The 16,281-nt window shown below is 39.2% G+C and overlaps 1 protein-coding gene across 12 annotated transcripts in view; it reads left to right on the top strand.

Moving 5' to 3' along the window:
• The window catches only part of NEO1 (neogenin 1), a 105,550-nt gene that overhangs the window by 73,591 nt on the left and 15,678 nt on the right, over positions 1-16,281 (top strand). For 7 of the 12 annotated variants that reach the window (XM_075208324.1, XM_075208322.1, XM_075208320.1 and 4 more), the window contains exons 3-15: positions 354-629; positions 2,558-2,711; positions 6,298-6,434; positions 8,277-8,431; positions 8,919-9,039; positions 10,222-10,438; positions 11,854-12,008; positions 12,499-12,647; positions 13,433-13,571; positions 13,674-13,723; positions 14,014-14,158; positions 14,236-14,346; positions 15,134-15,331. In XM_075208324.1, the coding sequence (XP_075064425.1) occupies positions 354-629; positions 2,558-2,711; positions 6,298-6,434; positions 8,277-8,431; positions 8,919-9,039; positions 10,222-10,438; positions 11,854-12,008; positions 12,499-12,647; positions 13,433-13,571; positions 13,674-13,723; positions 14,014-14,158; positions 14,236-14,346; positions 15,134-15,331 (2,007 nt within the window). The remainder of the gene's footprint in view (positions 1-353; positions 630-2,557; positions 2,712-6,297; positions 6,435-8,276; positions 8,432-8,918; positions 9,040-10,221; positions 10,439-11,853; positions 12,009-12,498; positions 12,648-13,432; positions 13,572-13,673; positions 13,724-14,013; positions 14,159-14,235; positions 14,347-15,133; positions 15,332-16,281) is intronic. The other 5 variants (XM_075208327.1, XM_075208321.1, XM_075208326.1 and 2 more) reach the window with 1 other exon arrangement.

Here is a 16,281-nt window from a genome sequence, read left to right as displayed (position 1 = left end):
ATAAGGGCATCAAGGAGGAGATGGCAGAGAGGCAACTGGACACCCAAGGTACCACGACTATTTGCTTGTAAAGTGGTTGCTCCTGGTGTCCATTGAAAATATGAAAGATCAGTTGTATACACTGAGTGCATATTGGAAAGAAAAGCAGATTGGTAGGGGTTTAAATTACCAAAAATGACTATTGGGGGCATTTTAGATAACTTGTGGTCCGTTATATGAAGAATGTGTTATTGATGTATATTTAAGAAGTGTGGTTTGATTGGATTGTTTGTGTAGAAAATGTGTCTTCATTATTAAGCACACATTTTTGTATGTTTCTCATTTATTGCTGTTTTCTTACACCATTATTTTAGGGCTTCCCCGATTTGCAAGCCAGCCAGAGGCCTCTTCAGTGTTTATTGGAGACAGTGTGGTATTAAGCTGCGATGTCAGTCCAGAACTAGTGCCATTTGTTCACTGGGAGCAGGACCGATCCCTTCGAGAGCTGGATGACAGAGTCACAGTGCTGTCTAATGGCAGCCTAGTCATAAGCAATGCTAATGAGAGTGATGCTGGTCTGTATCGCTGTGGAGTGGGTAGCGGTGTAGCTCTGAAATACAGTGAGGAGGCGGAGATCAAAATTCTTCCAGGTAACATTAGATAAGAGCTTTATTGAAGTGTTTAGGCATGTGCTGTAGCTCACATTGCTTGCTGTAGATGTACAGCAAGATGCAGGTACATGTCGGTGGTTACAGTAATGTTTTCAGCAGCTCTCCCTGACTTTCACTTTAAGGACCAGTAAACCCACCAAAAACTGCTCTACTGCTGGGGTGGTCCTTTCTTGTAGCACTGCCCTTCGGTTTGGAAATACGCATTTAAAATTTCTAACACTACCTCACACTCTTCCATGTTTAATATACTGAACACTGGAGCACAGATTTCTAAGTCCAAATATGCATCTAATAAATGTACTAATGTGCAGAGGTATATTGTTTTATATTTGCCTGTGTCTTATTTCCTTGTAAATCATTGGCTCCATACCTATCCTACCAATTTAAAACCTTAGAGCAGGGTTTCCCAAACCCAGTCCTCAGGGCTCCCCAACAGTGCAGGTTTTCCATATCTCCTTGCTGGAGCACAGGTGTATTCATTACTGAATGACACATTGTAACAGATCCACAGGTGGTCCTAATTATGTCACATGTGATCCGGAAAACCTGCACTGTTAGGGAGCCCTGAGGACTGGGTTTGGGAAACCCTGCTTAGAGTAACTTAAAGTAATCCCTCCTACTTGAACATTAGAGTGAATATATATTTATTCATGTTCCAGTGAATCTGACCAAAACATCAATTTTTTACATTTTTGACAGTACTCTTAGATGAACACTTGTGATTGACTGACTGACTATAATTCTATATAGTAATTATTGGTGTGGTGGTTGTCCTGGCACTCCAAGGACCATGCAGTACGAGCATGGAGGAAAAATGAAATGTGAAAACAATGGCCTGTCTGAAGCAAAATACCCATAAAATATTAAAACAATAAAGCACACATCATATTGTGGTTTGCTTTTGTGATATAGAATAAAAACGCAGACCCGCTCAATTACATTGGTGAAAAAATATTTGTATTTATTTACATAAACATCCAAATAAAATAAACACAAAGAGCAATTTCAAATACCCATTCATGGATACCTTTCTGGGTGTCTGTCTAACGTGGAGTGAGTTTAAAGGTATCTGCAAAGTAAATCCTTCTCAATCTGCGGATGTGAGAAAAATATTTACGCACTGAAAGCTAACTACACCTGTTTGTTTCTGGACAATATAAATGTCAGATCTAGAGTAAAACATTTATTTGCTGTATATGTGATGGTAAATGACCAGATATTTTATTTGTGCTTGTTTTTAGAAGGATGATTAAAAAATGTTTTATTTATTCCAATATGTTGCCAAAACAAAGCCTGATCCTTCTTGGGGGGAGGGGGCATGTACAATTTGCATTCTGCACATTAAGTGGTTATAAAGTTAATAATTGCCACTTTGTAAAGACCCCTATGGGATAAAGGAGCCCTGGTCATAAAGTAGTTAAGCACAGCAATGTAGCCAGAAATGCATTCTGCAGTTATAGAACTGGTGCATCTGCTCAGGTGCTTTTCTTACTCTGTCCCACACAGGAATATTTGCGCTGGGGAATAGATAAGGGACTACTGCTGTGATTGTCTGAGGCTCCTTTATTTCAGTCAAGGGACCATTTCGTCATTATGCTAGTTTGGAGGGCTGTATAACCCCTTTATAGGGTTACATTCCAGTTAATTTCACTGGGAACTAAGCAGCTATTAGATCGGTTTTGTTTTTATTCTCAGTGATGGTCATGTGTATTGAAGTGGGCTGGTTTAGAACCTGTGTCAGAACATTAATAATGCAATAAGCGTGAAATGGTTTTATATGAAGCCATGTAATCCCCCTTGCTTCCACCGCTAGTATTAGGGTGTGTGCGTGCGCTTTATGTAAATAGTCATGAATGTGCTTACTAATATTTTGTCTTTCTACCATGAATTGGCCTCCCTTTCCTCAGAGACCGGAGAGGATCGCTCCTTGGTTTTTCTCCGCCAACCTTCTACACTCACAAGTTTTGTTGGACAAACAGCACTTCTGGCCTGTGTTATATCTGGGTATCCCACTCCCAATGTGCGCTGGAGTCACAAGCAAGAAGAAATCCTATTCGGGAGGTAATATAGTGTGAATTCTGGTCTGTAAATTCATACAGTGTGCAACCGCTGCTCTGTCTTTTAATGGAATGCAGCTCGTGACTGAAATTGTATCACTGTGGTAATGTTAAAATCTCTTATGTTGTATGCCTGAGATTCTGGTTAGTGCATTACTGCTAAATAACCTGACAATAGAAATGAGCCTGTTCATGTCTGGGGCGGTTTGCGCTTCAGTGACCAAGGCACTTTAAAACATTCTTACACTGCTTTGATTATGCTGGGAATATTTTTTTCTTTATGCATTATGAGTAGTGTTTTTTTTTTCCCTATCGCATATGGTATTTCAGTATGGTATAAAGAGAAAATTATCTTTTTTCTATGTTATGGAGATTATTTATTGGAAAATGGACAGAATACGTAACAAAATGTCCGTACCTATGCCCTACCCTTTTATACATATCTGCAATATCCCTTTATGCATAATCCCCTGACATTGGGAGTGATGCAATGGGATTGGAGCCAGTTTCAAGTATATCACATGGTTCAAGCAAAATGGTGTTATTGTGGTAGTTGTGAGAAGGTAGAATTACATTTTTATTCATTTATTTTTTTTAAATATGATTTATTTTTAGACTAATTCCTGATGAACCCTGACACTGGTGAATCTTCCCTTTTCTGTTGGGTCCAGTGTAATTTAGTGATAACTGCTGCTATGTTTAAATTGTACACTTGAGTTGCAAATTGTCCATGCAATTTTATTAATATAAATACTAACTGAGGCGTCCGTTCTCTTGGAACATCTGTCTCAGCCCCATGGAACCCTACATACAAGAGAACCCTTAATTTGAGAGCATTAAACCTCTGCCATTTAAGCAGGCTTCTATTTAGTTACTTGATCCAAGTGGTTCGTGTTGTATAAAAAATGTTATGTAGCAAATGGTATACAATTTTTTTTTTTCAGTTTTCTATTTTACAATCCTAAATCTGTCATACAACAGCAGACAAAGATACAAACCTAACAATTTGTGTGACTCTGTACAATGCAACACAACAGCAAAATCATTTATATAAATATTACATTTCAAATATTTTTAGTTTTTCAAAAAGATTTTGCATCCATTACATAAAGATGCTTTCAATGTGTGCTGCACATACAATGTGTGTTTGTAGTCTATCTTGCTTGCATACAGACGTTCTGTGCTAGTTAGTGGCATGCATATGTCTACTTTTTAAAGCAAAGACGATGCCGTGCCCTGTAGTAGGTGCAAATGATACAGCTGAAAAACAAGCCCACTTACAAGAAAACCGGGACTTGAATCTGTTTGTGGCCTATGTTACGCTGCCCCTTCTCTCCCTCGTTCCACCTCTCAAGTTGTAAGCAGCCATAAGTGTAATTTGCTCTAAAATGCCAACACAAACATGCACCTTGCCCACGTGCCCGCAGAGGACTGCCCTCCCTCCTTCACTCGTATGCTGCCTAACCTCCCTGCGTTGTGCAGAGGAGATCACTTGATGCGGAAGCCAGTTACCCCCATTTAGTCTCCTACTTTACATTATAACAAAGCATAGCAAAGAATAAGTTCGGTAGCTACCAGCTGAAGACTCGCCATACCGTTCGTGCCCCACTGGTCTAGGTTATAATTGAAGCTATAAAGCATCACAAATTCAGCTCTACCTGATACATACTAAAGTCCTGACCTAAAACTCAAGAAAGCTCTAAGCCTAAAACCTTCCATAGTGGTGATCTATAGTTTCCATTTCGGAGTTTGTACCACAGTTGACATTTGCATGCGTCTAAAAATAAAACATTTTGTTTTTCTGCATTTGCTTGGCTTTTGGAGAACCTGTAAAGCCCCCTCCCCCTTCCATGTAATTGATCTATAATAATCTGATGCATTTTTATACATTTTTACGCCTCTAAAAAGGCACCTTTCAACAAAACTTTTGTTTCCTTTTTTGTGTATGTATGTATGTATGTATGTATGTATGTATGTATGTATGTATGTGTATATATATGTGTATATATATATATGTGTATATATATATATATATATATATATATATATATATATATATATATATATATATATATATATATATATAAAATGTATGTATGTATGTGTGTATATATATATATATATATATATATATATATATATATATATATATATATATATATATATATATATATATATAAAATGTATGTATGTGTGTATATATATATATAAAATGTATGTATGTGTGTGTATATATATGTATGTGTATGTGTATGTATATGTATATGTATGTGTATATGTGTATGTATGTGTGTATATGTATGTATATGTGTATGTATGTGTGTATATGTATGTATATGTATGTATATGTGTATGTATGTGTATATGTGTATGTATGTGTGTGTATATATATATATATATATATGTTAACCCGTGCATGATACTCATGCATTCTAGTCAAATCAAGCTACTTAAGGTGTTAAAAAGGTTCCTGTCATGCATTTGGGCCATAGCCCAGGCCTCAACCACTACCCACTGTCACCCCCGGCAACCACTCCCCACTGTCACCCCCGGCAACCACCAACCACTCCCAACTGTCACTTTCCCTTCAAGAAATATATATATATTTTTTTTAAATCTTTATAAACACTTTTAACAATTAACAAATTAAAAACATCTTAGTATACCAAATTTAAGCCCTTTCTGAATTTTTTTTTTCCACACACACTAAGAATTTAGTAGGTCAGTGTATAACTCCGCCCAGCAGGTGGCGCTGCAGCTTGGTTTTATATTTTCCACAGACAGACTAACACACGCCACTAAGCATTTATATTATAGATATATATATTATTATATATATTTATATATATATATATATAATTTATATGGGCAGCACAGTGGCCTAGTGGTTAGTACTTCTGCCTCACACCACTGGGGTCATGAGTTTGATTCCCGATCATGGCCTTATCTGTGTGGAGTTTTTATGTTCTCCCTGCGTTTGCGTGGGGTTTCTCCGGGTTCTCCGGTTTCCTCCCACACTCCAAAAACATACCAGTATTTTAATTGGCAGCTATCAAAATTGACCTTAGTCTGTCTGTGTGTATGTTAGGGAATTTAGACTATAAGATCCAATGGGGCCGGGACTGATGTGAATGAGTTCCGTACAGCGCTGCGGAATTAGTGGTGCTATATAAATACCATCATGATGATGCTTAATAGATATATGTTAGTGCTTAATGGCTGCACATATTTCTTCCACGCCTGCTAACAAGTACTGAACTGTTTCATTCCATGCTCATACAATGTTCTTTCTTTGTGTCAAAAGTATTGAACATCCAAAAAGCCCTTTAGTGGTTGTTCACATTTAGAGAGGCTGTTTTGCCTGGTCTGTTCTCCAATGTAGCATGTATGGAATAGGTCTGCCAAGATAACACTAGCACACTGTAGAGAGAGATAAAGATTCTGTGACAAAGCTCTATTCTTTCCTGAGTCCCAGTTATCTTGGATGATCAATACTACGGAGATCACTTATATGATGTCACTGTTAAATGCAATGCATACTTGGATGATTTGACTTTTACACTTCCATTGACTGCACCTACCTCTTACAGTTCAGACAGATTGGCAATGTTAGCAAGAGGCAGCCTGCAGATCAGCAACGTGACAGGGAAGGATGCTGGGATATATACATGTACAGCAGACAACGGAAACCAGACTATTAATGCCCAGGCTGAAGTTCTTATACAAGGTATTGAAAATACAGATTAAACAGTTATTTATTATCATTGTTATTATTATTATTAACCTTTACATAGCGCCATCACACATGCTCGAACGTTAACCTACCAGTATGTTTTATAATTAACATTTTTTTTCCTTTAACACTTGTCAACCCTAATATTTTGTGGCACAAAAAATATTGTCTTACATAGTGGTCAGATATCAAAGCTTTAGGAAGACTGTTTTCACTTGAGCAAGTCAATTGTACATTGTCTGCTAAATTACGTAAATTCATGGTCATGGGAAAGCTATGGGTTAACTTGTACTCCCAGTGACGTGCTGTCTGTGGCTGGGTTGCACATTTATTATCTCATTATCTGGACAGGGATGAAATGCTTCCCTCCCCTGGGGCCTGTCCCATTTCCTTCCAGGTGATAAGAGGGGCATTTGGAAAAAGAATGGGTCGCTCCCTTCCCTCTCACACAGAGATGTTGTTGGTGATACATACGCAGGATGTCCCCTATGGTGTGTGGCTGCACCTGTGTTTTATTACATCTTCCACGTGAGAAAGGATGGTGTTGTAGCTGTAAAGCCTCTGTCATCCAGTGCATTAATATGATGTGTCCTGCAATCTTTCACACCTTATATCTTATAATCCATATGTTTTATAGAATAAGGACTGTGACAGGATGGACCACCTATGCCACCCTGTTTGTTGTTGCTGGGAACCAGCTGGGCTTACTTTTCCACCGTCCCCTTCTGTTATTCCGAATACGCTCCTCCTGCCGCAGTGAGAGGGGCCTGTTGCCACCACTGAGCTCCTTCTATGGCACTCAGAACCACGTTCCCTTGGGTCACTGACGCTGCTAGTGTACCTTGTTGCCGGTGTACCCGGGCTGGTAACTCCGGACCTCGTACTATGGATCCGGGTTGCTGTGAATGGATCCCCCCTGGCCTATCACACTGACCAGGGCTGCATGGGTAGCAGGCAGAGCGGTGGTACTGGAAGAGCTTGGGTCCAAACCTCAGAGACAGCCGGGAACGGATTAGATTTAGGGTCTAATCTGTAGATCGCAGGAATATAACAATATTGAAGATGTTTCCAAGCAGGTCTTTGAAGCAAGATGGTTTATTTGCTCACACTGGTTAGAGGTACCAGTGATGAAGTCAGATGTTGAAATCAGAAGAACACATTTCAGTGTACAAGTCAGTGCTATTTTTAGCATCAGGATATACTCTATTTACACAAACATGGATTTACATGCATTTCAAGGCTCACAAAATTTACTTATCTATGAAATTCACGCTGGGCAAAAGGCCACACAGTAACGACCCCCTGTTGGGCCTCTGGCTAGAGCAGGCATGACACTTCATCACAAAACTTCATTAGCCATTCCTGCTATCAGACTTCCTTGCACATATGCCTAATTGGAGGTTTCCACTAGCAACCTTACAAATCCTAAACAATGACACTTCCATACTAAATACACACAAGACCTCCATCCACAAAGGCCTATGGTGTCAGATATATGCATCAGAAATAAGGCTTATCCTTTAGTAAGGTGAAAACAGGAAAGACCAGTTTCTACCCTGGTCTCAGAAATAAAAATGTCCTATCTCAGAATATATACAATACAAAAAAATAAGTGCCTATGCAATACCATAAGTTATTTATAATTGATCCAGTCACAAGGACCATTACCCAACTACACATAATGCAGTTATATAGTGATCCTCATTCTAAAGGACTACTTCTAATGTAGCTAATCATTATTAGGGTTTTTGACATTGACAATACACTTTATTTTACATTGTAAAAATTGAAAGATAAACTGTATTTATGTACAGTAAATTGTCTTCCCTCTTGTAGTACCTCCTGTCTTTCATGTCAAGCCATCCAACACTCATGCTCACGAATCCATGGACATTGTGTTTGAGTGTGAGGTGACAGGAAAACCCACTCCAACTGTCAAATGGGTGAAGAATGGAGACATGGTCATCCCAAGCGACTACTTCAAAATAGTGGTGAGTGAACAGTGGGGTTCAAAAAGTGTAATTTGGACTGCAGTTTAAAGCATAAATCCCACACAGGACTAATCTAAATACATACACCTGGAAGTAATATGAAGGAGGCATGGTACCTGACCTGCTTTTTATGCAGCTATTGAAACGTTGCAAAGTAAAAGGAGGACAGGAAGATGAAGTAATTCTTATTATATACAATCTAACATGAGAGAGAGAGAAAATAATGTAGTTGTTAATGATAGCATTGAGAAGGACAACTTGAGTGTGAGTGAAGGATTGTGATGTGAATTGAGAGATATATATTAACATGGTGAATTTAGAAAGTGGTTTGCTGTGACCCACAGCAGCCTGTCTGATATAGACTTAGTATTATTTCAAACCAGAGCTATAACCTATCAATTTTAGAAGAAAGCGGGTACAGTGTTGGGCTGGAGATGGAGAATAGAGACAAGTGTGTAAAACTAAACCATTCTACTCTGTCCTTCAGGAGGATCATGATCTTCAAGTTCTTGGTCTGGTGTACTCAGATGAGGGATTTTATCAATGTATTGCTGAGAATGAGGTGGGGAATGTGCAGGCAGCAGCTCAGCTCATTATACTAGAACCTGGTAAGTGTGTGTTGTAAAGCATTACCCACCCCACCCTCCAGAGTTTCCATTTAACCAATCCTTCCCAATCAGAGATCTGTAGTGAATTCCTGCTTCCTCACCTAATCACATAACTAATAATCCCAGGATGTGCTGGAGGCATATTTTATGGTTTTGATGAAAGTTGGCTCCATTAATCCATTGTGCCAGTGACCTTTGTCTTTAGAATGACGACATAGACTTTCCCTGGTAGTCCCACCTGCAGAGTATTGCTCCAGTGAGCCATGCCTAGTTCTGATGTTCCCCACCCAGTCTTTTCCTGATCCTCCTTTCCACAGCCCCCTGCATAGGATCCTCTTCTCTGTGCGTCATGTAGCCTGCTGCTTTCTGTCATGGAAAGACCCCCATGACTTCATGAAATTGAGGTCATTATTCTTTATTAAATGTAACTAAATTAGCTTATAAGAATCTTGCCCTTTAGTGCCAAATAATTGAAATGGAAATTCTCATGACTGTGAAGCTATGTCCCATCAATGCCCTAAGCACACAAACCTATTATTCCTAAAACTACAGACCTTACAATGTGGCTTGCAGCTCTGACATTTCATTTACACATACAAGTTCATAGTTTTGCATGTATGTGACTACTAATTATACGGTCCTCCCTGTTCTAAATTCCTCATACAGACCTTTTCAAACTGTGCTCAGCCTAAAAACTTTATTTCACTTGGAATTACACATTTAATGTATTATTATATGCATCTTATATTCTGTATTGAATGTGCTCATATTAAGTATATGCAGGGCAGTGGAGGACTGTACTATATTTAAGGTGTACTGTTAGCAAAAATGACCATTTTAAAAGCAGGGGACCTGCAGTGGGGCTGTGCAGTGTTGGTCCATTTGTCAATTAGTGGGATAAGTTTGTTTTTTGCATGTTTGTGGGCAGCACAGCCAGCCAGAGGTGCCACCTTGTAAAGGCGATGAGGGATCAAGGATCAGTTTGTTTTCACAGCCTTAAGGAATTGCTGCTTGATCTGTTATCGCTAGTGGTATCCTTCTCATTGGCAGGTGGCCCATGTCTGCATGGAGGCCGTGCCTGGTTTGTTTTGTTTATTTTTTGTTCTTGTTTTTCGCTTTTCGTGTCTTGTGTGCCTGTGCTTGTCCTCCTTTTCCTCCCCCCTTCCACTTGCCTATGTCAAGGTGTTACCGTCCCAACCTCTCCTGACCCCTCACTGACCCGTGCCACTGCTCACCATGTAGCTGCCACACCAGGAGGCCCCATTCCTTCGTCACCGCGGGATGTCGTGGCCTCTTTGGTATCAACGCGCTTCATCAAGCTGACATGGCGTGTACCTGCTGATGCTCATGGAGAAAATCTGACTTACCAAGTGTACTACAGCAAGGAGGGAATGAACAGGTGAGAGTTGTCATTTTACCCATATTACTGATGGGACACAGGCTTGACCATGGGCTAGGTATATGTGTTTCAGGGATCCTTATACAGTCTAATTTAATTAAAATCAATGCACACACTTGATAGCTAAACAGACATTAGGATATCACTTTCGCTTTATATATTACAATACTTCTGTCTTAATATCCTAACTTATACTTAATTGTTTATAGGTTATACATTTGTTGCACTTATGCACTCAGTGAAGGGCTTTGAGACAAACTCTACAAGCTGTAGCCGCTATATGCTTATGATTCCAGTCATTCAGTGACCATGCTGGATGTGTGTATGGTGCTTTGCTGCAGTTGGAGGAGACATTGTCACCATTCTGGATGCCTCACATGGTTGTTCCAGTGGCTAATCCGTGAGGGCCAGATAATGGCAGACCAGATCAGTCATCAGGTTGTTCTGTGCCTCACATAATACTTAGGGCTTGCAGGACTTTTTGGAATCTTTCTCCATTGTGTGACTTTTGCAGGACTCAGGACCTAGAGCACTGTTAGAGAGCAGCCATGTCACTGTGACAAGAGCATGCCCCAATACAAACGCCTTGAATTAAGTGTATGTCTGGGTACACACTGCAGTGTTTTCAGCCAATTATTGGGCCAATCAAAGGATAAACGACCGTTCAGCCCAATATCGAGCTAGTGTGTACACTGCAACGATGATTGTTCCAAAGCACATTGTATGGTTTCATTTGATTTTTAAACACAACTAAAAATATTGTTCAGCGATGGAACAAAGTTGTACCAATACTGCAGTGTGTATGCAGTCACGTCTGGTATTGTCCATAGATCTCTATGGAGTGTGCAGAGTCATGATCATTTCAGCACATGGTTATGACAGATGAAGAGCACAGATCTGAAGGTTAATAGTGTAAAATGTGTTTAGTACACACTTTTTTTTTTTTTTGTGCAATTGTTAAAGATATCGCATTGCGAGAAATTTTGTACCCAGCCTGAGATGAGGTGTTTTCCTAGAGCTGCAGACTGCATCTGCATAATGCTGTGTATTGTACTTTTTGTACATGTTCAACTTTTTGACTGTAACGCTACAGTTTTCTGTAAATAAGCGTTTTCCACTTTTATTGTCAGACTCTGAAGAGTGGTACCTAACATGCATAGTTTTAGTTTACTGATTTGTATAAATGTCTCTTCAGGTATGGCTGGGACTATCTAGTCTGCTGTTTGAGACATAAACTGAAATGGTTACCTTCACATGCATTCTACAAATTAACATAAAATAATTATATTAATGTGATGTACACTTTAACAGCGCAATATTGTGACTCTGTTATATGTAAACTGTAGAACTTAGACTTCTGATCTGCCCAGTGATCAAGGTTTTATTGGCTGTTTGTTGCTGTCTACAAAATGCAGGGAGCGTGTAGAGAACAGCAGTCGCCCAGGAGAATTGCAGGTCACCATCCAGAACCTGTTGCCAGAAACCGTGTATTACTTTCGTGTTGTGGCACAGAATAGCCATGGGGCTGGAGAAAGTTCTCCTCCTCTAAAGGTGGAGACTCAACCTGAGGGTAAGAAACTTTAGTGCAAACTGCTTACATACTGTTCATCTAACTAGTGTAAGACAGTCATGCAAAGCAACGCATGTGTTGATCCTTTGAAAAACACTTCACATTCACAAGTAAATATTTTAAATGCTCATATTCAGGTTTAATTTGAAGGTATTCATGATGATTCTGAACACTGTTTTCAACTGTACTGCTCCTTTCCTTCAGGGATTTTTTTTTCTTTTGTATTGGCTCATTCTGTTACCACTATGGAAGCTCCAGCACAAACGTATGATTAGAAAATAACTTGTGTGAAATCTAATAAAACATGTACACTTTATAACTCTCTACAACTGACATAAGTATTATGTAAAAAACATTTTCTTAATGTTTGGTTGTACTCTGCACATATACATAGCTACAGCCACTGTGTGTCATATACAAGCGCTGCTAATTGTCATGCAGTGAGGTTTAGATGTTATATTTCTTTAATCAGTTCTTTTGTGTTTCACAGTTCAAGTGCCTGGCCCGGCCCCCAATCTCAGAGCTACGTCCATCTCCTCTACTTCTGTAAGTGTCAGCTGGGAAACCCCGCTTTCTGGAAATGGGGAAATCCAGAACTATAAACTGTATTATATGGAGAGAGGAGCAGGGAATGAGCAGGTAAGCAAAACACAGGTACAGAGTCTAAAAATCCCTAGGGTCTTTCCTGATAGCACCATAGAAACCCCTCCACCTCATCCCATCAGTTTCGGGGTTGTTTGTACGTTTTGGTGGCTTTTATTTCAGACATCTGGATGAAGACCTGTGTTTGTCAGTTATGGCAACGTTTCACCAGTAAAGTGAATTTCTACTTTTTCACCATAAAATGGAAAGTTCACCGCACACCGCTGCTATTTGTGAACCTTTGTTAACAGTCATATATTCCTTGCAGTCTCCTTTTATCGCACCGATGAAGCTAAAGGACTATATCGCTAGCCATTGTCTCTGTTTTATTCGCACAATACTATTCAGATAAATGACTTTCTGTGTCAGTGTCACAATAGCAATTTTGTTGTGTGCAGCATTTGACCATGATAAAAAGACTGAAAACATAATGTGACACAGACCTAACTGCTCATGTAATGTGCATAGGCTTTATTTATATATTTTACAATAATACAAAACTGGGAAATAATGAATACACATCATACATATATAAGTAGATAGAGGAATAATACATAAAGTGACCGTGAGCAATGCATGGTATATATAGTTACCTTTAATGAATAGCCTTACCAGTTTATTTTTATGGCACCACACAATCTAGCAACACCTTGGTGTATATGATGAAATGAGTACAACGAAATGTGCTGGCGATAGGTCCCCTGTCCGTAAAGAGCTTAAAATATACTCACTTTGGTGACCTTGTGTTGTGGCTACTCACCAGATTTATCCTTCTCCTACAGGACATTGATGTGGGTGGGCTCACATACACTGTGAATGGACTGAAGAAATACACAGAATATACGTTTCGAGTAGTAGCGTTTAATAAACATGGGTCTGGTGTATCAACTCAGGATGTTATTATCAGGACATTATCAGATGGTTTGTGGCACTTTCCTCCTCGTGTGATTCGCCTTTCCTCCCTCTGCCGGTGACTTCATGTTTCCTCATTGACTTTCATCTCTTGTTTTGCTTTAATTGCAGTGCCCAGTGCTGCCCCTCAGAACCTGACCCTGGAGGTGCGCAGCTCACAGGTAATTATTACACTACAGCTTCGCTCCGTGCTTTGTAGTCTGTCAAATGAACTGTGAGCAAGCTGAGCTGTCCCAAAATTGTTTTCACTGTATGTGGTCTGTAATAGATACATGGGAGTAAATGTATCAATACTGCAGTCCAGATTTAAAACTGTAATTTTATTAAAAATAATGCCTGCCTTTAATTAAATTGTGTTTTAAATCTAGCCTGGAATGTTGCACATTGATACAGTTACTCCATGGTATTGACATTTTATGTCTAATATGCTGTTCCCCTATATTTTTAATAGAGTATTCTGGTGCAGTGGCAACCCCCGCCTGTGGGTACTCAGAATGGACAGATTGTGGGGTATAAATTACGTTATCGCAAGACTGCAAGGAAGACTGAAACTAATGAGATCCTAGTAGACACCCAGCTATCTCAACTTGTTAGCGGTGAGTGGTGTCACCTCTCTGTGCCAGCTCTGTCGCTGTGTGATGCCTCTAACACTGTGTCATCCATTTCCCCCCAGGGCTGGAGCGGGACACAGAATACAGTTTCCGGGTTGTGGCCATGACTGTTAATGGAAGTGGACCAGCTACTGATTGGGTTGCTGCAGAGACTTTTGAAAATGATCTTGATGGTGAGATTACTAAGGGAGATTCCATCTTTATTTCTAATGGGAAAGGGAGTTGAAAAATTCAATATAAGTAAACTTTTTTCCATTGGGAAAAAATAAAACCAGATAGACCACAGTGAATGAAGACAGACAATAAGAACACAAAACTCTGAGTTGTAGTAGCTGATGATTAGCTTGTCACAACCTCAATGGTACTTGCTGTCTTTAAGGATGAATTATTATTTTGTATCAGCTAGGGATTTCCTACCACATAAAATGTGAACTGCCACTTAACAGGAAAATAACTTGGTTTTCATTATGTAAGGTTTTTGTTTTCTCCTGCGATTAGCCTGTACATTAGACTTTCCTTGATTCTGCCCATGTGCTTAGCAGCATCCTGTTCAGCATAACAATGTGTTTACTGACTATCTGTGACTGCTTGTTGTCATGACCTGTCAGAACAGAAAAGAGAAGACTTATGTAAACTGGGAATCTAAATGCATTGTGTGCTAACATGTTTGTGTTCTCCATCATCCTGTTTGTTAAATAATTACTTCTGTCTCCTGCTAGTGGTTCCAAAATTCCTCTTCAACTTTATTGATTTGTTTAATTCTCTCAAACAGTCCTGCTGGACTCTGCATTATTCTCTAAATCCTCAGTCTGTCTATCTTCCCTACACTCCCTTCCAACCCCCCCTCCCCTGCCTAACTTGTCTTATGTTTGTGCTCATGTCTGATATTTACAAATATGACTCTTTCTGTTGTCTTGAGCTTCCTTTTATATACAATCTGTTTTTCTCTGTGTTGCATAGAGTCCCGTGTCCCGGACATGCCAAGTTCTCTTCATGTGCGTTCTCTAGTAACAAGCATTGTGGTGAGCTGGACACCCCCAGAAAATCAGCATCAAGTGGTAGTCCGTGGATATGCAATTGGCTATGGACTTGGGAGCCCTCATGCACAGACCGTTCGGGTTGACCATAAACAGCGTTACTACACCATTGAAAACTTGGGTAAAGAGTCCGATTCTGGTTTATTGACTAATTTCATGACCATTTGTTGTGTCCTCATTTCACCGCCTTCACGTATTTCACAAACCTATCTCGATCTTTAGATCATATCTGCACATAAAATATTGTTTAAGCAAATTGGCCTATGATGCATTGTTTTCTGTGTGATAACAGTGCCACCAAGTGGATATTTAAAAAAAAAAATTAAAAATATATGTATTATATATGCTCAATCACACACGCACACATATATTTTTCTCTCATCATTTGTTATTTAAATCATGCACACTATAGTCCCATTCATAGTTTTGGTATATTTGAGCACTCTTTGTCACTCTACCCCTTAAACACAGTTTCCTATTTAGACTCTGGTATCACTGTACTACTTGTTATGTAATGTATAAATCTAGCAAGTTGAAGATTTCCTCTTACGCACATCCCTGTCTAACAGTGCTTCAGGATTACTACAGCTGAAGAACTTTTTAAGCCAGTTTATAGCTTTACACAGTTTTGAATCAATTATGTCTAATGTTTAAAAATTGACTTTATACTTTCTAATTACTTTATCTAATAAGTTCTGATCATGACTCTGTGTGGAAAATTGTTTTGACTATAGGCCATGTTTTAATTATATATTTTTCTTTGAGAGTGTTACATGCTAATATAAAACAAATATAATTAAAATTATTATGAAGTATAAGGACAAAGAGGGTCATTTTCTGATTTGGTTTCAGGCCAGCTCAATCAGCCAGCATACTTTCCAAAGATCTTTATCAGGTTTTAGCAATTCTCTCTTCCTCCAGACTTGTTATAGCAGGTGACTTTAACCCATACCGGAACCCCATAATGGATAAATCATCTACTCATTGCCTGGCTGTTTCTCTTCATGTTCCTAACTCATTTAAAACTCAAGCCACAACTTAGGCCTCATTGATGCATGGAGATTACTTCAT

The sequence above is a fragment of the Mixophyes fleayi genome, chromosome 4 (genome assembly GCF_038048845.1).
Source record: "Mixophyes fleayi isolate aMixFle1 chromosome 4, aMixFle1.hap1, whole genome shotgun sequence".
In the NCBI taxonomy this organism is placed as follows: Eukaryota; Metazoa; Chordata; class Amphibia; order Anura; family Limnodynastidae; genus Mixophyes; species Mixophyes fleayi.
This window is presented reverse-complemented; position numbering and strand designations above follow the sequence as displayed.